Here is a 27,988-nt window from a genome sequence, read left to right as displayed (position 1 = left end):
CGAGAATATCGATACACTTCGTGCTCAACACGTCTAAAGGCTTTTGTGCTCGAACAGTCGCCTTATTATTGGTATTATCTTCCTATAAAAATAATATTCTATGTATGACCATGGCCATTGAAATAAAAGTTCAAAGTATTATGACCATATCGAAAGTTGCGATGATTGAGTTTAAATACCCTAATTATCATTTTTAAAAACCAAAGAGCAAGTTGTAAAGAATGTCGTTGGAGTGGTTGTCTGCCGCAGCTTTTCTCTACACCGAGATTGGATTAGGAGTGCTATTTTGTCTGGGCTTTATATCAAATGCGAGGTAAATCAAATTGAAAAGTTTTTCTAAGTTTTTTACCTTCTTTTATCAATCATGGAAAATTACCAATAGTATTGTGATCAGGGTAAGCATTTCCCATTTCAGTTGTATTTAATTTTAGTAAAATGTGTGTTCGTCAGTTTTATATGATAATAATTTACTCCATCAGTTCAGTTGAGGAATCTGTTATCTGAAGACATCTAGTATTCATTAAGTGCCAAGTATTGTAGTAATATAGTTTACACCTTAAAGTACCAAGATTTCTTTTTTTAATTTATGGAGTTATTAAAAAATAAAAGAAATTGGGGAAAAATTACCAAGAGTAATATTCTTTATTTGACTTTTCAATGCAGAGTACTTTTAAAGCCATAATTAACTGCTAAGATAAAGAAAGTGATGTCAAGTTAAAATCTTGGTTATTAGATTTTTATTGCAACTTATTATTTATCATTTTATTTAAATAGGTAAAAAACTTTGCATATGGTAAGTAACTTTAGTATATTCTTAGTAATCTTTAAATATCAATTTTAATAATTAGGGAGATGAAAAATGGGTGGAGGTGAGTAAGGGCTCTGAATGAAATGCATTTATAAATTTGATCACTTGTATAACAGAAACTGAAAGCTTTTTTTTAAGGAAATATTCTAGGGATGTTATTTTTTAAATTCCAGAACTTTTTATCTTCTTTGTAAAATTTAAAAAAAAAAAAAAAAGTGGCATGAAATAACTTACAGAGGGAGAAAAATTTGCTTGACAACTCTTATGAATATGTCCTAAAAGTTGGGTGAGTTCTCAAATATAATTGCTGTCAAGTGTATCCTATTTAAGTTTTGCTTGAATATCCACTGAGATTACCTTTAATAAAACGCTTACTCTTAGTTAATTAAATAAAGAAAATATCTCTCAGTGAAATGTTGTGTAACTTGTCAGCAAGTTAGCCAATGTTTATCTTTCAGTTTGCTATTTTGTTTGAGTTAATGCATCACTTCAAAAGTTATTTGTTGATGCCTAGTATGCTTGTAGATTTGAAAAAATAAGGGTATCTGTATATACTGGTGTATAAGTAATAAGTTAAGTAATAAGTTAAGTAAAAAGAAATAAATTCCTTATAAGTTGATTTCTTACTTTTAATAGAAAAAACTCATTAAATTTTTTATTACCAATGTATAATTCAATAAGTATTTTCCACAGATAAACATTTTTGACTTCTTAAATTTATAAGGATTATTTTTGACCTATTCTAAAAGACTTGTATTCTCAACTTATGTACTAGTATATATCGTCACGATCATAGCACAATGGCCTAAACAATTTTTTGGGGTTTTTGAGTTAAGAGTTGAAATATATAGCTTATACAGTCTTCTATTATGTGGTAAATCGCCTATGTCTTAAACCAATCAGAAAGCAGTTTATTTTTAATTTTTTCATTTCTGCCTAAATCCGCATTTTGACTTAGGCGACTTGTTTTCTTCATACTCATACCATGTAATACACAAATCACTTTTAAAGTAATATATGAAAGCATCTAAGTTATAAGATGCCACAAAACAAACCAAAGTGACATGGCAAAAGAAATACCAAAGTTATTTAGTTTTTTTTAGTTTTCTCAAAACAAGAAAAAATGACTTAGGCGATTGTGATATGATTGTAACGATATGGTAAATTTTTTTTTTTATGAAGAAAAATACAATGATTTTTTTAGTATAACTGGATAATCTTTTGTTTTAGATGGCAAAGAGTATTCAATTCTCGTCTTTTGGCAATAATGAAACAATATGGGAACTTTTATTTTAGTGCATTCGTTCTAATAATGTTTGTTCTGTTTCTTGGTAAGTGCAATGAGTCATTCTTATTTAAATAACTAATGTGTGTGTTTGAATGTAACAACAGAATATTTTACTGTGATAATAATTCAGCTCTTTCCTTGTTTTCTTTTTTCTTTTTCTTTCTTTTTTTTTTTTTTCTTCTTTCTTATAAAAACACAAAATATAGAAAGACACAGGTGATGGATGCTAACACATCCATTAACTGTCTTTCTATATTTTGTATACAACTCTTAAAGCATATATATAGTGTGTGCTAAAGTTCTGTGGTATTACTCTGTTATGTTTAACATCATTTGTGAAGAAATTACTACTTTATATCAATAGGTCTCTGTAAAGTTCAAATTTTCTAACAGAAGATTTTAAAAATGTTTCTTACCTTGGTAGATAAAAGTACTGAATTGTTAAAAAAGGAAATTAACTTAAAAAGATATTCAATGTCACTTGACTTAATACAAGTTTTTACTCTCCCCTTTCAAAATTATCATTAAGTACCTACACCTGTTGAACAGTTCTTAGGGTTGTACTTAAATTGTATCGAGTGTCCCATGATGAGGGATCTTTAAAAATATCAATAGAGGTTCCAAGAATCTGAAAGATGTGCATTGTATTTTGGGAAAGGAAGTTTTAGTTTAAATGATTTACAGTCCCTGGTGTAAGACAGTCTTCATTATTGCCTAATTAGTTGTATTTGGCACAGCTTGATTGAAAAATGCAAGTCTGACTAATGTCTTGCTTAGGAAACAAAAGTGTCTTGAAAAACTTGTGATGGCTGCTGTTATAAACTACACCTTAACATATACTAAAATAATCAAAGTGTAGATGTATGCTTCCTTTTTCCTCTTGTAAGCCATAATATTTAATACCAAGCATTGATATTTTGAAACTGTAAACAGCTCTAGCCATCCATCTTGCATGATATGCCATCTCTGTTTTTTTAAATTTTTCACTATAACTCCATTTTATTAGTTATTTATTTAGGCTTATTCTCCCTCTCTAAATTGTGGAGTGGCTGATGCTGATATCTGTTAGGTGCTTTTCTAAGTCTTACCTCTAGATGTTTATCTGAACATTTTTAACCATAATAGCTTTTGACGTTTTTCAAACTTTTTTACAACATTTTCCTCTTGATAAATTGTTATTTTAGCCTTTGCTCAAAACACAGTCTCCTCTCTTATAACATGTCTGCAATAATGTTTACCATGTATTTCATGCTGCTCTGGTCCTATTAACCAAATGCTATTTTTGTTCCTTAATGTTGTAACAGTCAAACAAAGTGTTTAACTTGCTTTTGCTACTCCTAAAAAATTAAAAATTACCAGTTTTATTTAAGCAAAACTGGTTTGTTATTTAATTCATTCATTTTTAATATTTAGTTTATATTAATTGATGTTAAATATAATTTTTATTAAGCTCTTTCCTTATTTTAAAATTTCTTTGAAATTAATTTAAAAAATGTTTGCTATTTTTAGATTCCCTCTATAACTTGAGAAAGTATTCCAAGTTTGATGGATCTAACGTTGATTTAAGAAATACTTCACAAGCTGAAATTCAAGCACATATGAAGTTGTTTCGAGCTCAGCGTAATATTTACATATCTGGTTTTTCACTGTTTATGTTAATGTAAGTTGTTCAACAATTTTTTTTAATTCAATAAAAGTACTATTCATTTTAATCATTCAATTCAATGAAAAAATGATGTTCATTTTAATCAATTAGGTTCAGTAAAAATGATATGAACAGGTAAATAGAAATTTAACAAAGCAATAAATTGTTTGCAAGATTTTACTAAAGCAAATTTTGTAACCATAAAATTGACTGAACCTATCATTTATTTAACCATAAAATTGACTGAACCTATCATTTATTTCTGTCCATCCAAGGAATTTTTGATGTGATCAACAGAGATTATTTGTGTTTTGGTGTTAAAACTGACAATTTTGCATTTGTTTTGTTTCGCTCAAAGCTTAAAAGGAATACTACTGGCTTTCTCTATTCATAATATATATGGGTACACATGACCATGACCACATGACAATGTATACCATTCCTAAGGTCATCATTAAGTGATTCTCTTCTCACCAGATTTGTTTTCATTTATTTCACTTTACTTTTATAAAACTATTAGACCAAAGTTTTTTAAACAAATTTTTCAATTGATCTGAAGTTCAATTATGGAACTCATTTGTAAAACATTTTACAAACCAATAAAGAAAAAAAGTTAACAATTAAAATGCAAGAAACTTACCATTAGCAAGACAACCTTTGATGGGTTCTTCATCTTGCCAGTTATATTGCTTTCTATTACTTCTTCAACATCAGGGGGTGGAGAGGGGACATCTTTTTCTTTCTTTTTAATTTTTTCTACATCTTTGTTTATTATTTTTCCTGCTCTTTTGCCAGTTTTTTCCACTTGCAAAATGTTGACAACCCTTGCTCTTCTCTTCCTAAGCCTTGCCCTTCTTTCCAGCCGTATTTAGCCATAATTTGAGAAGCAACAACATTCCTTTAAGAAATTAAATAAATTAGTTTAACTTTGAAGGCATATGCCATTAAGGAGAAATGAAATAAAGAATATCAGTGAGATAAAATGTTAAGGACGATAAAAAAAAAATGTTCTTTTTAGATTCCCCCATGCCTGTGAAAAATTGCAAAAGAAAAGAAAAAATATATATAAATCAAAAAAAGAAGCATACATTGTAAAACTAAAAATAAAAAAAAATGACAGATTATGACAGATACCAAATTAAGGAAACCAAACTCAACAAAGCCAAAAATTTTCAAATCCTAATTTTTTGATCTTTGATGTTTCAAAAAAATAGCACTGGTTAAAATCTAGCACATTTTTTGATATTGAAGTACATTCATTTTTTCAGGTAGCTTAAAAGGTAGCTTCAAATACAAACTTTTAAATCAAAATTTGATAAAACTAGTATCATGATATAAAACTTACAGCATAAGACACCTAAGACATCTAAACATTCTGAAAAACTACTTACCCAGTTTGAAAACCGCCAGTACCAGCACCATCTTTCTTTACAATCAAATCAGGATTAACAGGTGTCACTTCTAGCAAAGATGCAGGAGGAGCAATAGCTGCACGACCTCTATCTATTAAATAAAACTCTCCAATAACAGAATTTTAAACATTTGTTAGGCTATCTTATTTAAAGTCAATCAATTCATTGTGTTATCCTATTTGACTTAAAACATTTTGTTGAGTTATCTAATTTAAATTAAAACCTTTAGGTCTTTCTTCATCTCTTCGCCTTCTTCTACCATCTTCTCTTTCATGGCTTCCACCTCTCCTTCTAAAAGCAAATTACTTTTAAAATCTTCATAAAATCATTTAACTTGTTTAGGCAAACTCTTAAAACGCATTTACAAACTTAAAAAAAAAAAAAGATATACCAATCTTTCAATAAATGCTAATGGAAAAAATATTTTGTAGTTTCTATCTTGAAATATCTAGAAATGATCAATAATAACTAAAGTATACTTTCGATCATCCCTAGAATCTTCTGATCGTTCTTTTTCTCTTCTTTCTCTGTCTTTTTCTCTTTCCCTTTCCTTTTGTTCTTGGTCCTCTTTCTCACGAGCTTGTTCTTTAAATTCTGCATAATCATTGGGACGCAATGGATTATACTCATCAACAAGCACTGTTTTGTTCTCACTAGTCCCACTCATGTTTGACTGTTAAAAAAAGATTAAATCACAATATCTAATATTAACATTATTATAGAGGTTAACTGCTATTAAGATTGATTTTTACAGGACATAATTTTACAAGCTATAAATTTAAAATAATTTTGCCAGGATTTATTTGCGCTGTTTTGAGATATATTTGTTATGATTCATATGTATTCATAAATCAAAATATACTCATAAACACTTTTTTCTTTGTATTAAAATATTTTAAATTTTTTTCTGGCTTAAGAAAATAGATTATAGATACTAGAATTCGTTTTTCACAGACTAAGGTTCTTATAGTAAAAATTTGAATGTTTTCCTTTATATGCTTTCTGTTTAACTATATTAATTTCTGAGAAATTCTTCAAAAATATGAACATAAAAACTTAAAGTAAAAAAAAACTTAAGTGCAGTGGTAGGTTTATTATCAGGATTGAGAAACTTTTAAATAATACAGCATAAAAGTGATACAGCTCTTTACAGAACAAAGGAAAATTTCATGGGGAACTATATTTACAAGATATTATAAGCACAAATTGTCCAGATATTGGTACAAATTGCCTTTTAAAAAAAAGCCTTTTAAATAAGCTGTGAAATTAGCTTTTGCCTAAAACTAACTAAATGCACTTTTTTTTCAATATACTTCAAATATCATCACTAGAAATCACTTTATCGAATTTATTTTTTTATTCAATACTTTTATTATGCAAGTTACACTTGTTAAACATGCTGTATCTAAAGAATAGAAGCATGAAACTAGAATCCCCTCTGTATACTCTCTGTATTTTAAGGGACATATTTAACAGTTCTGCATAAATGAATCCAATTTAAAAAATATCAGAATCAAGATAATTTATTTAACTTTTAAACTTTATAACCCTTTCCTAAACAATATATACTAGTATCTAAATAACTTACCAATGTTATTGTACCTGGCCCAGATGAGGATAAATCCTTCCCGCCTTTCTAAAATGATGCAGTAATAATCATTTCAATATCATTGTTGAACTGCTCTTTTGTTTTTATTTTACTTTGTAGACAAAGTTTACATTAATGCATTAAAAAGGTAATCATACATGATTTATTTAAACTTAAAAAAGCTGTTAAACTAATAATAGTTCTAGATTTTTGGGGGGGCTTAACCTAATTGTTATGAACTACTATCCACCAAATAAATAAAAACTGTATTCAAAAAACTGACACAGAATTTGATTCTTTTGCATATTCAAAGCTTTTAAGTTCTTAAAAAACTTACAAATGCTGGGCCTGGAACTTTTAATGCAGATGTCAGATGAAGGTGTCAGATATATCAGTTAAAGAAGCAGAAGGTTCAATTTTGAAAGGTTTTATTCACTTTTTCTTTTTCCTTGTGATTTGTTATTGTTTTAATAAACTTTTCATCTACTTTGAGCTAGCATAATTCATTTTATCTTACTTAATCTAAAATATTATATCTATATTTGCATCTCAAAAGTAATCAGTTTTTTCAGTATCCACAGTGCTGTTAAATTTGCTGCCCATTTAACCCCAAAGAATGTTGGAGTTGAAAAGTATATATAAAAGTATATATTCACAGGAAAAACATATTTTAGACTGTTAGCAAACAAACTTAATTAAGAATATAATTTTTAGAGACTTATTAGTGATTTCAAAAAGTTAATAGATAGTAGCTCTCCAGTTATTATATTGAATATAAAATAAATAAAAAAAATTCATGTTTAATGAAATCACTTGCCTTGCTAGTTTGAATGCTCATAGTTTACTCCCACATATATTTTTTAGTTAGATATGGATTAATAATTTCTTTAAGTGACTTAAAATACTTGTAAAAATTTGTTCAATGAATCAAAAATCATATTGTGAATTAAGTAGAAACAACATCTGATGAAACTGCAGGGTGACTACACATATCAAAAGATATTTGAAAAGATTTTATGTTTGGCCACCACTCATCTATCATCAATTTTGTGATGGAAATTTGAAGAAAAAAGTAAATACATTTACATATTTCCTAAAAAACAAATCTTATTTTACAGTTTTTGGTAAATGTGCATAAATTTTCTAATTAAATTATTTTTTAACCGTCTGGTCAGTAACTGGGTACCCGGATATCCATTCCAGTTTCCAAAGTAGAATTTGTTAACGTCCCTTTAAAATATTTTTTTGACTGCTTGGATCCCCAAAGTTGAAGTAGTTTGACATCACTTTTTCGTCAAAATTTTTTGGAATCAATCATTCAATAGCAGTTATAAACTATCAAACTCTATACCTCCTCCATTCATTAACCGGGTACCCCGGTACTCACTTAGGTATGAAACCTAAGTTTATACACAATAATGAGACTGTTAATTAAAGTATTTTTTTTATTTAAAAACATTGCTGTAAAAAATAACAAAGAAGTTAATTGTTTCACACACTCCTCACAATGCTCATCACAAATAGGGAACTCACACATCGAACTTTATTTTCGAAATTTGCGACGTTTTTTAATTTCGCTGGTGAGACAAACATGGCATACCCCAGTAATCTTTTTCCTTCCGGTTGAATTGAGTTTTGCCTGGGGTTTAGAAGATTTAGATGCTGTTGGTTGCACATGGATTTATAGCTCAACCAAAAAAACTTTCAATGGCCACTTTCGTTGTAAACTACCTCATGATTTGTGGATTATGCAAACGTTGTTCAACAAATGGAGTACACAGCTCTCTGCCCAGTTGCCAATAAAATAATCGTCGCTCATATGATTTTTTTGGAAGTACTTTATTATTCTCATAATAAAGGATATATACTGCAGGCAGGTAACATCGAGAATATTGTAGAAAAATGCTAGAGGCCACCTTTAAGTTAATCTTTTAGTAGTATATCTACCAAGCATTTTATCCATTGTGTCAACACCAGCTTTTGACCAGTTGTAAAATTCAATAATATCTGGTTTTTTCTTTGCATCATCACATCGATCTTTGCTACCTGATGCATTGATGATAGCATAATCAATGCTTTGTTTTTTTTGGGCACATAACTGCATATGGTTACTTTTTCATGAAAGCCAAACACAGTGGAAACACATTGAAAAGAGTATATTATTTTATTTTTTTTATTGAAAGTACAAAACAATTTATTCAAAAATAAAACAAGGAAATTTACCGTTGAAAACCTAAAGGATCCATTGTATTTCCATAAATGTATCCATCATCCATTTATTATCCATCACTCAATACGATTATTTACTTCTAGTATTATTACTTTCTAATAAACAAAAAAAACTTCTCCTTTTCACAGTAAATTTTATACATTATAGTTTTGTTCTTTTCACTACAAAGTAGGTGGGTACCCGGGTATCCGGTTATTGAACGAATGGTGAAAGTTTGGTTATTGACCGTACAGTTAAGTGCGAAGTATTCACTTTCTTTGTTGTTCTTTGGGAACATTTAGTTTAGCATAAAAATTATGCTAAACTAAATGTTCCCAAATAGCTTCAAACAGAGCTTCTTAATAAGTTTTAAGTGATGAAAATCTTGTAGGAAAAAAAAATGTTGATAAATATTTGCCTCATTGCCAAGTAGAACTAATATGTCAAGTCTGAATACTTTCATGACAAAGCAATTCATTTGTAATGCCATTAACAAGCAACATTTACCATTGCTTTTTTGTTTCCAATTGCATTATTGATTGTCAAGTGTTAAATCAGCTCTGCTCTTTTTAATTCAGTTTTTGGGAGATTACAGCAAGAAGCAACAGTCTAAATGAAGTTAAAGATTTGTTGCAGCCTGTGACTTAGAAAGTTACTGTTCTCTGCTTAACAAGTTATCAAAATCAACCTATTAGTAATGGAATTGTTGAATATTCTGACTCAGTTTGTTCAAACTGCAGGCAGTGGTAAGCGTACCAATTATACTTTTTAGTTTTTCTTGTCCATTTAATAGACTTCTGTAGCTGTCAGACATTTTTGAAATCTTTTTAAAATATTTTAAAAGAGAAATTATGTTCAAACATTTGTTCCTTGGCTAACAGTTTTCTTTTTTCAGACAGCATTACAGTGAAATGATGAGACTTTAAAAGAAACAAAACAAATGAATGGAAAAAAGTTGACAATTCCGTCTACACCTATCTCCAATCTAAACAGAGAGATAAATGACGCACTCTTATTTATATGTACCAAGCTGAAATAGACTTTTGCGACCTATGTCCTATGTTGCTAATTTATTTCTTTAACCTTATTATCTTTACTATTTGTAATTTAAATACGACAAAGAATTGTAAATTTTACCGTAGAAACATAACTTTAATTTACATTATGATGTGTTTGTTTACAACTGAAAATATTATAAGATAATTATACAATAGAATAAATCTGTTACATAAAAATGTTACATAAGAATTAGTATGCTTCATAGCAAAACTGAAAAAGTTGGATTTGGAAGCATTTTATCCTCACTGTATATCATATCAAAATAGAATAGCATGAATGCCTCCCAAAAAGTCAATATATTTTGTAATTAAAAAACTGTTAGTTAAACCCAAAAATATTCGTAAAAAAATAACACTTAGGGTGTCTAAATAAACGCCAATATGACACGTAAGTACAAAAAATAAATTGTTCATATTATTGACCAAGCGATATATCTAAGAGACACAAAATGTCATCTTTTCTGGCACAGCAACCACTGGAGGACTTTTTCAGCCAACGATTCAAAAGACTGTTCTTTGTGAAAGTCACAGATAAAAACTTCACATCCTAAACATATGTATTCAGAATAAATGTGTTTCAATGATAATAGAAATGCAATAATAATAGAAATGAGTTTATGCATTACAGGTATGTCAACATGATTTAATTCTATGAAAAATAAAAAGAGAAACTAAACTTCTTACATAAATACACACCAACAAAAATAGTTTTTAGAGCACGTATCTCAGCAGTGCAATAGTCAGTCATGCAATAAAGAGGTTGAAAGTCTTCATTCCAAGATTTATGATGGTAAGTGCTTCAGTTATTGCTTTAAAAGTTTCACGTTCACTCACAAAAGTAGCTACAATTTCATAATCAAGATTTGTTTTGACTACCAAGAAAAACAAAAGTAATGAATATCATGTGGTCTTGTAAGTTGCATCCAAAAATACCATCTCATTCCCACATTTTTTTTAACAGCTTTTTTTTGCCAAAATACTTGGTATACAAACAGGAGCTCATCACTGGTATCCCTCTCTTTAGGTCGGAAAAAGATATTTACAGAGGCATCAGCTTTCTTCCATTTATTTATTTTGCTTTCCAAATGTTCCTGATCAACGATTGAGTGTCTGAAACATTAAAAAAAGCAAATCAACAAAAACAATTTAAGCCAATTAGAGGATAAAAGAAGCACTGATTAATCTAAATATTTGAAAATCCCAAATATATAAAAAGTTTGAACGCATTTTTGCATAAATAAGTATAATATGCAAGTGGACTTTGATCGCCTTTTGAGTGATACTTTTATCTGCTAACCTAAAAAAGTAAAGCAAGTTTTTGTAGTTTTTAGTGCTGGTAGCCGTTTTATTTTAATTGACAATAATTCAATTTGTTTTGCTTTGATTTATAATTGCGTCATTTCAGGCCGCCAAAACGAACCTGGCGGGCAAAAAATTTGCTTCACTGCGGAAGCGCTAGCTAGATATCTAGTTAATATATGGACCCTGTTATGCAGTAGGGAACCAATCAACATTTACAATATTTCGAGATAATTAAGAAAAACAATTTTAAAACTTGACGTAACTATTTGCTAGGAAAAATAAAACAACAATATGAAAATTAAACATTTTTATTACACGTTCACAATAATAAAGCATTACAAACAAAGAAAAAGTCATAAAGTTTATTATAAGTACCCAGGGTGAGTGTTGGTTCGTTTTTGCAAAATACAAATATGAAATTAAGAAACTAGAGTAAAAGTTTAAAAAAAAAGAAACTTAGATCAAAACTTCTACAAAACAAATTCTTCTCAAAACTCACAATAACTATTCTCCAAGATGTTTACTGTTGTAGTCAATAATAAAGCTTTCTACCCTGTTCTCATATTCTGTGTGGTTTAAAATTCTTTCGAACTTCTGCCAGTGCTGGTTGAAGTCTAAGTGGAGTGTCATGTAATAAAGTTTTTGATGTGATGGAACACTGCTTTCACTTTGGGAGTGACACTTCCATTTGGAACTGCCAAGTATGAGCTTTTGAATTGGTCAAGTTTCTCAGCATAGTTAGCATTCTACTTGGTTCTAAAGCGTGGTTTTACAACTGGATTAAACATTCTCAGAGTGTCTTTGATTACAAAGACTTGAAAAGCTAAACTGTTTTCTGCAAAAGCAGAATTGTATCAACACTTTTCAGCTCAACATTTGCTAATTGTTAAGCTAGGCTTGCCAACTACCTGCTTGAAACCAGATCTCTTGCAGTGTTTCAAACAGATGGTTCACAATACCAATAAACAGATGAAGATCCATAGGTGCAATAATGTCAACAACAAGAATCTATCATGACTAAAAAAATGATTGGCTCTTGGACAACATTAACGATAACTTTTCCTAAGGATTTTGCTATTTTTGATAACTGTGTTGAAATTAAGGTGGCGTTGGTGGTAAACCTTTAACACTTCTCTTTTCTTTCTTGCCTTGTTCTTCTTTGCTTTCAACTGTTTGTTTTCTTTAAGTCAACGTCGCTTCACTTTTCAGCTTTTTATCCATTTTTTCTAATGTATGGCTAGTCGTGGTTAAAAAATCATTCCTAAGGTTGTTTTATAGCTATTGTTAAATATGCGTGGAGCTTGTAATTAAAAAGCGCGATGTGTTAAGCTAATAAGAAATATTTAACGAAAGCAAAAGTACAGTATCAGCTAAGTTTTTTACATTTGTTTGTAGCATCATTTTTTTATTTTGTATTGCCCCATTTTTAAATACATTTTAGGTCAAATTGTGAGATTTTGTAAGTAATAAAAATTAATTGATAGCTAATACGATTCAGCAGCCAAAAATCCATTAAGCCGCATTAGCTTAAAATGTTTTCTTCACGTATTTTGCTGCTCTCTTAAATAAATCATCAAGTTTGTTTCAATTATTCCTACATCTTGCGATTGTTCAATGCTCAAACATCGATATTTTCTAGCAAAAGTTACATAAAAAATATAAATTGTTAACGACACATGAGAATTCAAAGTATTTTAGTAAAACGTCAAAGCTTGGTCTATCATTTTGCATATTTGTTCAATGTCTTGGTAAAAACTGAATAATTTTTGAAATAAGTTTAAACATTACATGTATAAATATTCCAATAAAGCAGTGAAAATATTTAAATGATGCCCCATGAAATTTATAAAGATCTCAAAATCACTTGTCTCACATAACATGGCGAAGAAAACTCATAATTTGAATACAAGAACACATCACTATTCACAAACCGTGTGTAAATCAAGCAGCAAGTGGAGTATATATATATTTGCTGTTTTTTGAAAAGATTTGAAATAATTTGGTAGCATCAAACTAAACCTATTAATAAACAAAAATACTAACATGTGAACCATCGCAAAAAAATATTCTTTGTCATTCGTAAAATGGTAATAAAAATGTAAAGATTGCTTCCAACGTCTTTATAAATCAACTTCCTTATATGCCCTGTGTCGGCACTATTCCTAGAATCACAGAAGCGTTTGGTCGCAATTTGCGATCAGGATTAAGCATCTGGGAGATGAGTTTTTTCAGTTCTAGAGAATAATAACTTGGAAGAGGATCTGAAAGTTTCCAATACTTCACTAGTGAACTATTCATGAAAAGATGTGTTCCATTGCAACAGAAGCTTATGACGGCCCCAAAACTCCATATATCTGCAGAAAATGTGTATTCTTCTCCAGCAAGTGCCTATAAAAAAAAGAGTTTTATTGTTTTTTTGAGTTATATAAGCCCTGGTGCAAAAACTATTTTTATCCTCAGAAACTGTGGAATAATTAATGGTTAAAATAATTTAAATGGTTTTATAAACATGATAAAAGGATGTTAATAAACCATTTAAAAATTATCTTATTATTAATTTTCAATCGCGTTGTTTTTAAATTGAAAACTGTTTTCCCTATAAACTTGTTAATTGATTGAAGATTTTAGATTTTTAAAAAATCATTCTTCAAATACAAATACCTCAGGCGCCATGTATATTCCTGTCCCTACACAAGAAGCAGTGTAATAGTTTCTTTGCGTATCTTCACCGAACAATTTCGAAATACCAAAATCAGCAATCTTCCATACTAAAAAATTTCCTGGTTGATCCCAATTAAAAAAACCCAAAACGTTAGCTGGTTTGAGGTCTCGATGTAAAATATGCCTTGGTTTTAGATTATGAAGATATTCTAATGCACTTGCTATATCAGCAATGCAACTCCAGATGTAGGGTTCGTTCATATCAGGATGATAAAATGATTCAAAATTTCCAGCATAAGCATATTCAAAAACAATCATTAAGTTTCTATTCAAAGAGTAAAAATGTTCAAAATACTTGATGATGTTCTTATGATTGACAATCTGCAGTATATTGACCTCATGTTCAGTGTTATTTTGGCCATAAATCTCTTTGATAGCAACGAATCCTCCACTCTTTTTGTTAGCGGCGATGTGGACTTTACCAAAACCTCCTTCTCCAATTTGCCGAAGAAAATGAAAGTCAGAAATACCCATTGCACTAGACACTTAAGAGAATAACAGAAACTGTATTTATCTTTTGTTTACACTTGGACTGTATTAAGTCCTTATATTAAGATTTTAGTGGGTGAGTTCTGAAGGTCAATGTTTTATACACTAAGATGTCTGTGATATGTAAAAACTTGAACGTAGTATTAAATTGTGCGAGTTTGTAGGTTTCTTTGTTAAAATATCAAGTTGTTAATGTAGATAAATAAAAAAGAAACGAGGAAATTATAGAAATACTTAAATTATAGAAATACTTGCCTATTACAACCTTTTAACTTATCACACTGTCAAATAGTGGAGTATCAAGCTCTACTTAACTTGTGACTAAAGTGCATGAGAGGTTTATCAATATGTAAGTCTTTAGCACACTATTAAAAATACTTATAGCATCATATAACGATGTAAATCTATTATAGGCACCATTTGTAAAAATATCTACAAATAAAATATATTTAAAATATATATCAATATCTATTTATGTCGTACAATTTCAGTCAAGTGCTAAAGGGACTGATACAATATTATTTTAACGTATTTTCTTCAGGATATTGATCCCAATTATATCTAATGCAGGAATACAAAGGTTTCAACACATTATTTACCCATGTTTTGCTGAGTAGGCTTTTTAAAAACTTTATTTGATATTTAAAATAAAACATCAAAGACAGCTAATCTCTCTCTAGAAACTACTCTGACGTTATAAAGTCAATAAAAAGAAACAGCTCCGGCTATAAAGTCAATAAAAAGAAACAGATCCGGTTTCATATCACTTAGAAGGAATAAAAGTTTCAGTTTTTTAAAACCATTTTTGAAGGTATGACAAAATTTGTACTTTAAGAGAATTTTAACTGCAAAAACGTTATATCTAATTTTATATTTACTCTTTAAAGTTCTTCAAGTAATCTCCCAAATATTCTGGTTAATTTGGAACAAAAAGTCTTTTTTATACCTAAGTTTTGTGTAAATTGTTATTCAACATTGCTTGGTCTATGAAGTTTTAAAAACTGCAGGGAGAATGCGCTGGCTTTAACACTAATATTGCTTTTTTGGTATCATATTTCAATTGCGAAGAAGTTACCCAAATTCTTTTTAAGGTTGTTTTATTAGAAAACGTCGCAAATTGCCCAGAGGGAGAAAAAATTGTAAAAATCATTTAGGGCTAGCTCCATTAAATAAAAATAATGAATCAAAGTTTCTCAGTCTAACTCTGTCAGCTTTTCGTTAGTTTATCTTGCGATTTAAAGGAAATTGCAATGTAGATATCAAACTTTTTTCAAACATGAACGGGACTCGGTATTTTTTTGCTGCTAGTTTTTTAATTTGTTCATAATGCAGAGTTGCTGTAATCAATATCCTTCCGTATACACACATAAGCATTCAAGTCAACACAGCATTCATGTCACACATAACAGTTCAAATCTACTGTCAAAGCAGATTTTCAATATGATAATGCCCAAATACGCGTTGCAAACATGTCAAGAAAATGCGTAAGTGGTTGGATAGTAATCTTATCCAACAAATCGGAACAAATGGCTGAGTTTTATGGGATCATTTTTTTCATATCGAACTACTGAATTTTAATTGAGTGAAGTTTTACCTAAATTCTTTTTCGTACATCACTGCATACTGCTAATGAAATCAAATTTGCAATTGGTTTTGCTCTCAAAGTTCAACATAAAAGTGCTTAAATTTATTTGAAGTACTTTTATGATAAACTTTGAGAGCTGAGTTTGTTTAACATTAGGTATGGACTTGTACCTGATATTCAATTGTCTGCACGTAGATATAACACGTCTCAAACGCCTCGACACTCTCGGATGTATCAATACTGCAACATGTCAGTAAAATGTATATTATAATGATATAATAATAAATGTTGATAAATTGAGCTAGAAAGATAAAGGATGGCGCAATAGTTTATACTCAATAAAAAAAAGACTGCATTTTTAATTTAAAAAACGTCTCTGTAGACATTGATTATTACATTTAACGAATTTTACCAGGTATATAAAGAACCTGTAGTTCGAACAAAAGACCAGCTAATTTCCAGGATCAAAACTGAATGGGAGGACACTATTTGCTCAATTTAACCAAAGCTTGTTCGATTTTTGTCGTAGAATTTGGACTGCTTAGCGAATAATGACTATCATATAGGTTATTAACTTACTCAAGACATTGTTTTATTATGATTATGAAAGCGGATCGAATTTCGTTGCTTCAGAAAAAACTTTCTGAGCTTTTGTTTCAAGACACACACTTATATACATACATTTTCATATGCATTTATATGTAAATATATATACAGTACTGTGCAAAAGAAAGTAGCACTTAAGAGAATTTTAACATATTCAAGATAAAATGTCAAACAAAATTAAATTAAAACAAATATTTAGGTACAAACATAATTTTTCTTAAATTGTGTAATATAATAAAGTTTTGTTAAAAACATTTAAATTTACATTGAGACTTAATTAATATTTAGTCTGACCACCAATATTTACAATAACATCTTGGAGCCTTTCAGTTATATGTTTATACAGATTATTAATAAATGTGATGGGGATATTATACCATTCTTATTTTAGAACATTCCAAAGCTCATTTACATTCTTTGGCAACCTTTCCATCTTCTTTCTGTCTAAGTAGTCCCACATATGTTCGATTATGTTCAAATCAGGGCTCTAAGGAGGCCGAGGCATGGTTTGAAGCACTCCCCCCTCTTCCAGGTTTGGCAAATAATTTTTAATTAATTTGCAAGTATGTTTGGGATCGTTATCCTGTTGTAGGATAAAATAACCCCGGTTGTTTTATCCTACAACAGGATAACGATCCCAAACATACTAGTTGTCGTCCAGAAGACACAGTATGATTATGTAAAATATTTTTACAATTTTCACTTGTAAGCTTTTTTGTTATTCTAACAATGTCCCCTACTCCTTTTATTGAAATACACCCCCAAACATGAATATTCCCTCCACCATTTTTGAATGTTGATGCTAGACTTGGCTCCTTCAATGCCTCTCCATTTCTTTGTCTAGCATACTGACGACTATTCGTCCAAAATATTTGAAATTAAGATTCGTCTGTTAACAATACATTGTCCTATTGATTTTTCTGCCACTCTTTGTGCTCTCTGGCGAACATTAATCTTTTTTCTTTAATACCTTTGCGTAGTAAAGGTTTTTTAATAGCTACATAGCCTTTTAATCCAGATTTTTTTAAAGATTGTTGCCCTCTTCATGTAAAATATTCCTTTTTATCTAAAAGTATTTAACAATAACTAAATTAAACATATTGAACAAATAGTAAAGTGATTGATGTTATCAATTTCTAGTGTTGATCCTTGTCCGCAATCAGTAAGCAAACATTACAAGTGGGTGAAAAATGTTACGACTTGAAACCATCTAATAAATACTAATCAAGAAAATGATATTATTAACGAAATCATTAACTAAAGTAAATAAATATAGCTTTATTTAAAACAATATCTTAGTTTAATTTAAGGTAAACTCAATATTATTTACTTACATTTATTTAAACTAGCAAAAAGCAAGCCGTAATACGGGTTACGGTCGTTACTTAACTTATAGTGGCTGTTTTCCACAATTTAAAGTTGCGAAACCTTGACAAATACCCTTCTAGAAAAACGCCTTCAAATTGAAAAAATTAATTCATCTGTAAAATGAAAATAAAAAGTATGCGGAGGTAGAGTAATTTACCAATTATTTAACATTATTTGAGTAATTTACAACTGACATAAGTCATATCAGTGTAAGGCAGAACCATTTTCCTCGACATTACTAAGTTCAAAACAATACGTTTTTTGCTAGTGACACAAAATAATAACACTTCATCATGTTTTAAATTGACGAAATAGTAAAGCTAAACTCTTGTAATATTTTTTATAACATGAACTTTAATTAATAGGATTAATGTAAAGCGAACGTAAATTATACATGAGGTATTAATTTTTTGGTATCCCCTTTATACATGTTTATTTTAAAAAGGAAATTGTCTTTAAAACGTTAAATGCACACAGACGAATAAATTTATTAAAAATAACTAAGCAATTGAGTACAAATACGTTTCAAACAAAAAAAAAAAGTTAATTTACAATCAAACATGTGTATAACAAACTTAAAAAATTATGTAAACTTTGATCTTTTATATTGCATCAATGCGTCATATGACAAACCAAAAATAAAAATTGTAACAGATAAGTAAACAGAAAAAAAAACAAACAAAAAAAACAACTGGAAAACAATTTATCTGCTTTACGGTAACCTGTTGTCATACTTAAACTGCTGTCATGATGCAGCTTGTCGGTGTTATTTTATGACGTTATTTCATGTTGGCTTTTAGTAAACTTTAGTTTAATTTAAAAGCATTACAATAGATTTAAAATATTTTAATTAAAAAGCAAAATAACAACCCAGCCGGCATCTTTACGTTGTTTCAACGTTGATATTTGGTTGAAGCGTTCCCAGCAAGCAACGTTGAAATAACGTTGAAACAACGTTGAAATAACGTTGATCGACGTTGATCAACGTTATTTCAACGTTCGTTAACCAAATCGCAACGTTAAAATAACGTTACTTTTTAAATGTTGTTCAGTAAACGTTTTTTCAACGTTATTTCAACGTTGACAAAAAAACTCAGTTTTAAAATAACTATGCGTTGAGTTGGTGTTGAAAGTGAAACAAGTAAAGGCGAAAAAGTAAGCGAAATAATCTTTTAAGTATGACCACTGACCTCTATAATAACTATAACTAATAAATTATTATAGAGATCAGTGAGTATGACACGAAATCGGTTAATAATCTTTTAGTATGACACGGAATCGGAAAAGTTTCCGTTTATAAAAGTTAAATTCTCTTCAGACATTACATCTATTTCTTAAAGTTATTATTTTTTAAATAATGGACATACATACATACATAAATACATACATTGTGTGTATGTATGTATTTATGTATGTATGTATGTATGTATGTATGTATGTATGTATGTATGTATGTATGTATGTATGTATGTATGTATGTATGTATGTATGTATGTATGTATGTATGTATGTATGTATGTATGTATGTATGTATGTATGTATGTATGTATGTATGTATGTATGTATGTATGTATGTATGTATGTATGTATGTATGTATGTATGTATGTATGTATGTATGTATGTATGTATGTATGTATGTATGTATGTATGTATGTGTGTATGTATGTATGTATGTATGTATGTATGTATGTGTGTATGTATGTATGTATGTATGTATGTATGTATGTATGTATGTATGTATGTATGTATGTATGTATGTATATACATTTACCTGTAGATTTAATCAATGAACTACTGGAGGTCAGGTGCATTGACACTTCATCCAAATCTTTAAGAAGCTAATTTTATAATATCTTTATTAAAGATATTATAAAATTAGCTTCTTAAACCAACGTTGCATCTATGAAAAATATTATTGTTGATGATGATGTTGATGTGAATCAAGATTATATTTTGGTTGAAAGTCCTAATCACAGTATTATTGAATCATCTGAGAGCAGTGATGAAAGTTATATTGAGGGCGAAGCCAGAATTTCTGACAATGGTGCAGAGGATATGTTTCAATCTATGTTGGCTAAATGGGTTGTATGAAATCAAATTTCCAACATCGCAACTAACGAATTACTTAAGTTGCTGCAGTCATTTGGCTGTAATAAATTACCAAATGATGTAAGAATGTTAAATACACCTAAAAGTATTGAAGTAAAGGTTAAGTGTGTTAGGGAGTATATTTATTTTGGATTACAGAAATGCATACTTAGAAATTTAATTAAGATATCTAACATTGATAAAATTGAATTGGTTGTTAATGTTGATGGTCTTCCATTATTTAAAAGTTCATCTGTTCAAGTATGGCCAATATTATGTAGGTTTTCAAAATTGCCACCATTTAGTGTTGCAATATTTTGTGGAAATGCTAATCCCTTATCTGAGGAAAAATTATTAGATTTTTTAGAAGAATTAACAACTTTATGTTTGAGTGGCGTGAGGCATACAGGGAAGCATTATTCTCTTTCTGTGAGATATTTCTGTTATGATTCTCGAGCAACTCAATTTTTAAAATCTATTATCAGTCATAATGGTTATAATGCATGTGAAAATTGTGAAATTTGTGGGCAATATATCAATGAGTGTGTTATATTTGAAAGACTAGATTATCCTATAAGAACTGATATTGAGCTTAATTTATGTAATTACAAAGAGCATCAAAAAAGTTTATGCAGTTTATCAAGGATAAATTTTCCTTGTTGCTCAGGACTTGTATTAGACATTATGCATTTAGTATATCTTGGTTTAGTTAAAAGAATCTTGACATATTTATGTGAAGGTCCAAATATATCTAGACTTGCACCTGCTCAAAAGGCAGCCATATTAGAGTATCTTCTACAACTTACTGGCAAAATGCCATCTGAGTTTGTCCGGCAACCACAAAGTCTGGCTGAATTTAAGCGATGGAAAGCCACAGAGTTTAAGAACTCTGTTTTTTATACTACCATGGTTATTCTAAAGGGATATTGTTTCACGCCAATTTTATCATAATTTCTTGGCATTATCTGTAGAAGTGACCATAATGGTTGATGACAAGTTTTTAAAAATGGTGAGTTAGTGTTATACTCACAACAGCTTTTAAATTGGTTTGTTAGCACTGCTCCTGTTTTGTATGGACAAGATTTTATGAGTTATAACATTCATAGTTTAACTCACATTGCTGATGACATTAGTAATCATTCCTCTAGCTTGCAAGAAATCTCTGGTTTCACTTTTGAGAATTACCTTAGAATTCTTAAAAAGTATATTCATAAACGTCAAAATCCATTGTCACAGATTGCTAAAAGAATCATCGAAATTGAAAATACTAGTTCTTATAAAAATGAGAAGATTATGAAAACAAAAATTGCGTCTAATAACAAAGACAGCTGGTTTTTCCTTCATTCACTAAAAGTGATCCGCATTACAAAAATTTTAAACGACAATGATGGGTTTTTTAGCAATCCATGTTGCTCAAAACTCTTGGATATTTATTTTCTGCATGCAAACAGCAGGTTTCAGAGAAAAGTCATTAAAAGAATAAAATAAAAAATAAAGCATGTGCTTATCCATATAAAACTGGAACTGTTATTCTACCACTGCATCACAATGTTGAATTAAAGATACCTTTTATTAAAAATTCAGTAGTTCATAGTTGTTTCATTCGTATTTATATTATTACTGTTGCTGTAATTTAATATTCCCCCTGTTCCAAAATACTGTTCTGATTTGCATTCATTGTAAAGAATTATGGAAAATAAATTATATTGTTAATTAAACACATTTTTAATATAAAATTTAGACATTTTTCTATAATGTAATGAACATTTTTATGCGGATAATATAGTCTACTACATTACACAATTCTTTTTTAAAAAATTTTTTTTTTTTTTTAATGAAATATTTTATTTCAAAATACTGTTCCGATTTATGAATTGGAATAGTATTTCAAAACAGAGAGAGTTTAATTTTTGATTAAATATTTTTTTAAAGCTTGATTCACACATGAAATATGATGTTCAGTATTTGTTTTTTTTTGAAGAGTAAACCTGAAACAGTTCACAATAAAATATGAAGTATAATGATGTGCAAACTATATTTTGTTTTATTGTATTGAAAATCAGTCAAAAAATTTATATTTAAATTTATATTTTCTGACATTAAACAATTTATAAGTATGTTTGATGCTTGAAATATTCGCATTTCTTTCAGTTATACTTTGCAAAACATTTCCTAAGATAAAAAATTCAATACTAATATAATGTAACTATTTAAAAAATAAGCACTATTAAGAGAATTAAACACTTTGAATATACTAGAATAAATTCTCTCCTCAAAATTTCTTGCTAAAGGTTTTACAGGTTTTTTAAAATATTGTGTTAACATAAGGAAGAATGATTACAATAACACTTTTTATTTGTTAACTTTTTTTTTAATTTACTAATATTGAACACCATGTGTCCCCTTTTTTTTTTTTAGTTTTAATATTTTCATGGCTTTATTGAAATCTTTAAATAATGATGGAGGTGTATGTGATGAGTATGGTGACAATGTTACTGCTAGAGAGACCAGTGGAGTAATGGATGTAATAAGTAAAAAATGTAATATGCCTCCTATGTCAGGTAAACTTTTTTACATTTCAGTAAATATCTTTTTAAAGGGTTCCTAAAGTTACAAATATGAGGAGGATTTAGATTGCATAACTAGACAATCCCTAACTCTAAATTTTCACCAGTCAACAAAAAAATCTATTAAAATGGCTGCCCACAGTTTAAAAACAGAACCTCTGATCACGTGGTATTAGTTTAAACTTTTATAGCATTTGTTTAATAAGACTCTACTTCAGGATAAAGTAACTACTTCACGCGTTGACAAATTACTAAACAAATTACACCAAGGTAAAGGAAATTAGTTGTCGGCACGAACAGATTTTCATCATTTTTTCAAGATAAATATTTGTAAATTTGGGAATTTTTTTCGTGTAAACAGAGTCTGTCAATGATAAAATAGATCTGTATGGATAATTTTAAAATGACTAAAAAAAGTATAGCGAAGTATAAAAAAGCTTAAATTAAATTTTTTATTAAGATCTGGTTTCATTCAACTCCTTGGTCCTTCATTCACCAGCCTTAACTTAGTGTATTTTTTTAGTATTTTTTCCGACATGTCGCCATTTTTTGCCTCGGCTACTTTATAAGCTCCATAATTTATATTTCTTAATGCATTATTTTTTTAGTAGGTGTATTTTCTTATAGACTTTTTTATAATTCATTTGATAAAGCATAACCTTTTAAAAAGTTATTCAAATTTATAATTATCTTGCAAAATGCGGTCAGATATTTCATGTTTTCGCTTTTTATATTTCATATATTATTTCAATTGTCATAATAAGCTCATAATAACCCATTTGTTTTTGTCAAATAAAAATTAGTTTATATATAGCTGGTAAATCATTTTATGTTAATATTAAATACTTAGTTATTCTTGCGGTTTGCCATAAATTGACTTTGCTAAATTCTTTAAAACTGTGACAAATTATTTTTTTCTTTATTGTATTTACATTCATTTTATGTATAAGTTATTTATCCTTTACTGTATATATTTCTGTTGTTAAACATAAAAATAGAAAATTCTATAATATTCATAAACTGGATGTCTACAGCAATATAATAGATGGAGTAATTCCCTAGACATGAAACCATTGTGCTCTAGGTAGCTACAAAACAATTTGATTTTTGTATTATTTATTTTATCTCAAGTTATACATGTACTAAGGTAGTCAAGCAAATGATCTCAATTTCTTTTCATTGTCCGCGTTATTTCTTAAGGTATTAAGAATGTCTATCTATATAAAATTAAGCTTAAAACTTGGTTCTTTTGCTGTTATCTTTAATAAATGAGAGGAAGTTGAAATGACTGGTTAGACGAGTCCAAAAATTTTCGTTAAATCCGACAGACTTTAATATAATTTAATTTCTATTGCTTAAAACAAAAGATTTCTAACTATGTGCAACGAGCATGGTTCGCAAAAAAAACAATAGGTTGCACGTCCATTTCTTATATGTCCATGGTAAAATGCAACATGATAAAAAAAAAATTATTTACAATTTTTAAAAAAACACTTATGTGTCTTGTGGTTCATGTATTTATTTTTTATGAACTATCTACTACTGAAACATTGTAATTCGCATCCTTTTAAACATATATAATTCCACTATTTTATTTCAGATCCTGCAATCCGCTATCTTTTTACCAGATGCAAAAAGTCGATAACGAAAATAAAGAGAAGAAATTTCAAGAAAAGAGGAATGCTCAGGCAGAGGCTGATAAGTCCAGTACCATAAGAAGATATTTTGGTCCTATTAATAAAAACAAAAGGCTTGATAACCTCCCACATGATGCATCATCAAGTCACCAAACAAAAATGGACGACTTTACTGAAACAATAAAGTGGCCTTCACAAAGTGCTCAACAGTTGGAATTTGATACCATCCTAACCCTTTCACTAGTTCTCTCTAACCTCCCGTTTCACGTTATTGAAACTGCTGGCTTCAAAATGCTGCTGAATTATCTTTGTCCACAAGCCAACCTAAAAAGTCCAACCACCTTATCCAAATTCAAGCTACCAATGATTTATCGCAATCTAAGACGTGATGTAAAAATGCAAATTGAGAGAGACATCCCGCATTGCAAAATGGCAGCTTTCACTACAGTTGGATGGACTGCAAGAAATGGTGATCCCTTCGTCTCCCTTACATTGCATTATGTTACCAAAGACTTTGAACTCAAAAACTTATCTTTGGATTGCCAAAACTTTATTGGGAGACATACAGGGGTTTTGCTTGCACAAGGAATAGACCACATGATTTCTCAATTTCCTGGTCTTCAGAGGGAAGACCTTTACAAAGTGGGTGTTACTGATGCTGCAGCCAACATGAAGAAAGCAATCACGGAAAGCAAAGAGATCAGTGATCATCTAACCTGTGCCGATCATCTGCTCAACACTTGTTTAACAAAGGCTGTAGAAAAATCAGAAGGAATCAATGGTATAATTAAGAAATGTAAAGGACTTGCTCAAAGGACCCACCAAAGTTCATTAGACTGGCAGGACATCAAGAAAGCGTGCGTGGAAGCAAATATAGAACCAGTCAAGATCATTCAGCCAATTGTAACAAGATGGAATTCTAACTTTATGATGCTTAAGTCAATCCTCAGATTGAAGGCTGGTTTACTGGTTGCTCTAGAAACTCTAAACAAACCAGATCTTCAAAGTTTGATTCCGGATGAGTTAGAGTTTATTAGTATTTACAACATTTTACCATTTCTGGCAGAATGTAAGCGATGCTCTGATTCCTGGTCTTCTGAAAATCTAGTGACTATGCATAAAGTTCAAAAAGACATATTAAATCTCCACTTGCTTTGCAAAAGAACCATAAATGACATTGAAGAGCGTGACCCTCAAGTTGCAGAGTGCCTACACAACTTCATGAAAGAATTTGAGAAGGGTTTACCTAATTATGGCGTTGGAGTCAAATACTATAACGTGGGTTCACTTCTGCACCCATATTATAGAGGATATACACTCAAAAATATTGCAAACAGTGAGAAAGGGAGGGAAGCCGCCATCAAGGAATTGGTTGACAATCACCCAACCACAATCCAGTTCTGCGAGTCATTGGTTGATGATCATACTTCGCTAGAAACATCAGATCTTGACAAAACTATGGATCCAGTGGACCTTGAGTTTTTGAAAGACAGGAGCCAGGTTTCAGCGCATCGCCCTGGGACTTCACAGCCTAGCCAATCAAAGCTCAAGCCACCCTTGATGCTTGAATTTGAAAAGTATCAGACTATGGCCTTACCTGAAAGGGATGTGGATGCTTTAGAATGGTGAAAGCAAAATAAAAATGAGTTACCTTTGCTAGCTGGTCTGGCTAGAAGTTACTTGGCTATACCTGTGACTTCTGCTTCATCAGAAAGAATGTTTTCAGCAGGAGGTAGGACAGTTACTGATTTTAGACATAATGTAAAACCAGAAAACACTAGCATGTTAGTTTTTGTGAGTCAAAATTACGCAAGGGTTCCTTCTAACCTCAACGATTGGGAAAAAACTTGCGAAGAAGAGCCGTATGAATTACCACATGTCACACCACCAACTAAGAAGACTCACCAACAGGGAAAATCACATAGTCAAACTGAAACTAAAAAAAGAGGTGCACTTGAAAAGGCTTCTCCAACTTTATCAGATACTCAAACTGGTCCTGAACCTAATAAGCAACAACAGCTACAGCTAGATACTCAAGAGAGTCAAAGGACTCTAGCTCAACAAGAAGGGTATGAAGTGACTCAAGGTAAAGACCAAACTCAAAGTGTCTCTTTGTTTATTCCAATGACACTCCAGCACAATCAAAGTAGAATCAAAAAAACAAAATTAGGTAATATAATGAAGTCGAATTGGAAGGGGAATGAGAAAAAAAAGTACAGAGCATCTGAGCTTGCAAACATTTTATTAGAGACAGATGATGATATATCTGATGATTAATTTTTTATCAATAACTTGTTTGTTTAAAACTGTAAATGTAATATTTACTAATAGAAATACAAAAAGCAATTTAAAGTATCTTTTTTTAGTTTTTCGGTAATCAGCAAAAAAAGAGGTAATTTGTGATAAAATGCGGTAAATCGTGATAAAAAGCGGTAAAAAGTGATAAAAACGGTAAAAAGTGATAAATGCGGTAAAAAGTGATAAATGCGGTAAAATTGCGTATTACGCATTTTTACGCAAAATTACCGCGGTAATTACGCATTTATACGCATTTTTACGCAGATTTACGCATTTTTACGCAAATTTACGCAAATTTGCGCATTTTACGCAAATTTACGCATTTTTACGCATTTTACGCAAATTTACGCATTTTTACCGACGGTGCGGTAACGCCGATGCTTACTTCAAACCGTAATTTGAAAATCAAGGGACGATTTTCTTCGATAAAGGGAGCAATGTGAGGAGGGAGAACAAAATAAAAACGACGATCGATAAAAATATACACAAGAGGATTCACCAACTCTTCACATAAATAAGTGATAAAGCGTTAGAAGAAAAGTTAAATACAACTGTGGAAAAACGTAAACACGAAGACGCGTAAATGATAAAGCGATAATAAGAAAAGCTAAAAACATCGATCAGAAAAGACACATACAAGATGACTCGTACACTATTCACATAAATAAATGATAAAGCAAAAAGAATTAAGTTAAAAACAACAACTGAGAAAAGACGTAAACGTGGAGACTCGTAAACGATTAAGCGACAATTAGAAAAGTTAAAAACAACGATCAGAAAAGACTTATACACGATGATTCACCGATCTATCACGTAAGTAGACAATAAAACGGAAAGAAGAAAAGTTAAATACAACTGAGAAAAGGCGTAAACACGAAGACTCATCAACCTGCCATATAAATAAATGAAAAGATATCACAACAGGAAAACAAGCAAAAACTATAACAGCTCAAAAAAGAAAGAATCGGACAGTTTTTGTTAGGAGAAGAATTGCAGAAGTTAAGAGTTAGAAGGGTTAGTTGAGAGAATTAGTGATAAAGAGATCGTCTCTTTTGAAGAAGAGATTTAAAAGAGAATTTTAAGAGAAAAGAGTTTTAAAGAGATTTAAAAGAAGATTTTTATGAGAAAAGAGTTTTAAGAGAATTAAAGAGGATTTTAAAGAAGAGATAAAATTTTGTGATAAGAAGAGTATTTTGAAGAATAAGCAGTTTAATGAGTAGTTGAATAAAAGAAGAAAAGAAGATTTTAATATTGATTGTTGGAGAATAACCAGAAGATTTAATTAAAGAAGAGATATTTGTAATAAAAGAAGATAAAA

General features: G+C 29.9%; 4 protein-coding genes and 2 pseudogenes across 11 annotated transcripts in view; 4 read left to right on the top strand and 2 right to left on the bottom strand.

Annotated features, from left to right (window-relative positions):
* Positions 1 to 27,988, top strand: part of LOC145194821 (sodium/mannose cotransporter SLC5A10-like) — a 297,350-nt gene that overhangs the window by 142,738 nt on the left and 126,624 nt on the right. The gene's annotated exons all lie outside the window — the stretch shown is intronic.
* On the top strand, positions 32 to 4,388 carry LOC149880274 (B-cell receptor-associated protein 31-like). Its single transcript, XM_090070293.1, has 3 exons — positions 32 to 313; positions 2,039 to 2,139; positions 3,606 to 4,388. Exons 1-3 carry the CDS (start codon positions 222 to 224, stop codon positions 3,758 to 3,760), a joined length of 348 nt encoding a protein of 115 aa, XP_089926419.1. The 5' UTR covers positions 32 to 221; the 3' UTR covers positions 3,761 to 4,388.
* Positions 4,286 to 5,839, bottom strand: LOC149880273 (uncharacterized; annotated as a pseudogene). The gene is made up of 5 exons (XR_016446123.1): positions 5,633 to 5,839; positions 5,377 to 5,444; positions 5,133 to 5,244; positions 4,382 to 4,639; positions 4,286 to 4,294 (listed from the first exon to the last, which is right to left on the bottom strand). The product of XR_016446123.1 is annotated as an uncharacterized LOC149880273 (transcript).
* LOC149880271 (zinc finger BED domain-containing protein 4-like) lies at positions 5,967 to 26,724 on the top strand. Of its 6 annotated transcripts, none has more exons than XM_090070286.1 (3): positions 9,529 to 9,696; positions 22,587 to 22,729; positions 24,336 to 26,561. In XM_090070286.1, the coding sequence occupies exon 3, from the start codon at positions 24,364 to 24,366 to the stop codon at positions 25,999 to 26,001; it is 1,638 nt and encodes a 545-aa protein (XP_089926412.1). In that variant the 5' UTR covers positions 9,529 to 9,696; positions 22,587 to 22,729; positions 24,336 to 24,363; the 3' UTR covers positions 26,002 to 26,561. The 6 variants fall into 6 exon arrangements, 5 of the variants coding, with proteins under 5 accessions (XP_089926412.1, XP_089926410.1, XP_089926411.1 ...); XM_090070284.1 differs by lacking the exon at positions 9,529 to 9,696 and adding an exon at positions 15,256 to 15,331; XM_090070285.1 differs by lacking the exon at positions 9,529 to 9,696 and adding an exon at positions 18,928 to 19,234 and having other exon boundaries at positions 24,336 to 26,724.
* LOC149880272 (putative serine/threonine-protein kinase nek2) lies at positions 11,603 to 15,079 on the bottom strand. Of its 2 annotated transcripts, XM_090070290.1 has the most exons (3): positions 14,776 to 15,079; positions 13,972 to 14,516; positions 11,603 to 13,698 (listed from the first exon to the last, which is right to left on the bottom strand). In XM_090070290.1, the coding sequence occupies exons 2-3, from the start codon at positions 14,503 to 14,505 to the stop codon at positions 13,447 to 13,449; spliced, it is 786 nt and encodes a 261-aa protein (XP_089926416.1). In that variant the 5' UTR covers positions 14,506 to 14,516; positions 14,776 to 15,079; the 3' UTR covers positions 11,603 to 13,446. The 2 variants fall into 2 exon arrangements, with proteins under 2 accessions (XP_089926416.1, XP_089926417.1); XM_090070291.1 differs by lacking the exon at positions 14,776 to 15,079 and having other exon boundaries at positions 13,972 to 14,701.
* LOC145184004 (uncharacterized) lies at positions 19,867 to 21,839 on the top strand (annotated as a pseudogene).

Source organism: Hydra viridissima, unplaced genomic scaffold (genome assembly GCF_058129835.1).
Source record: "Hydra viridissima isolate aposymbiotic clone 2 unplaced genomic scaffold, HvirCarnegie_v1 scaffold_13, whole genome shotgun sequence".
In the NCBI taxonomy this organism is placed as follows: domain Eukaryota; kingdom Metazoa; phylum Cnidaria; class Hydrozoa; order Anthoathecata; family Hydridae; genus Hydra; species Hydra viridissima.
Note: the sequence above shows the minus strand (reverse complement) of the source record. Positions and strands in the feature narration are given on the sequence as shown.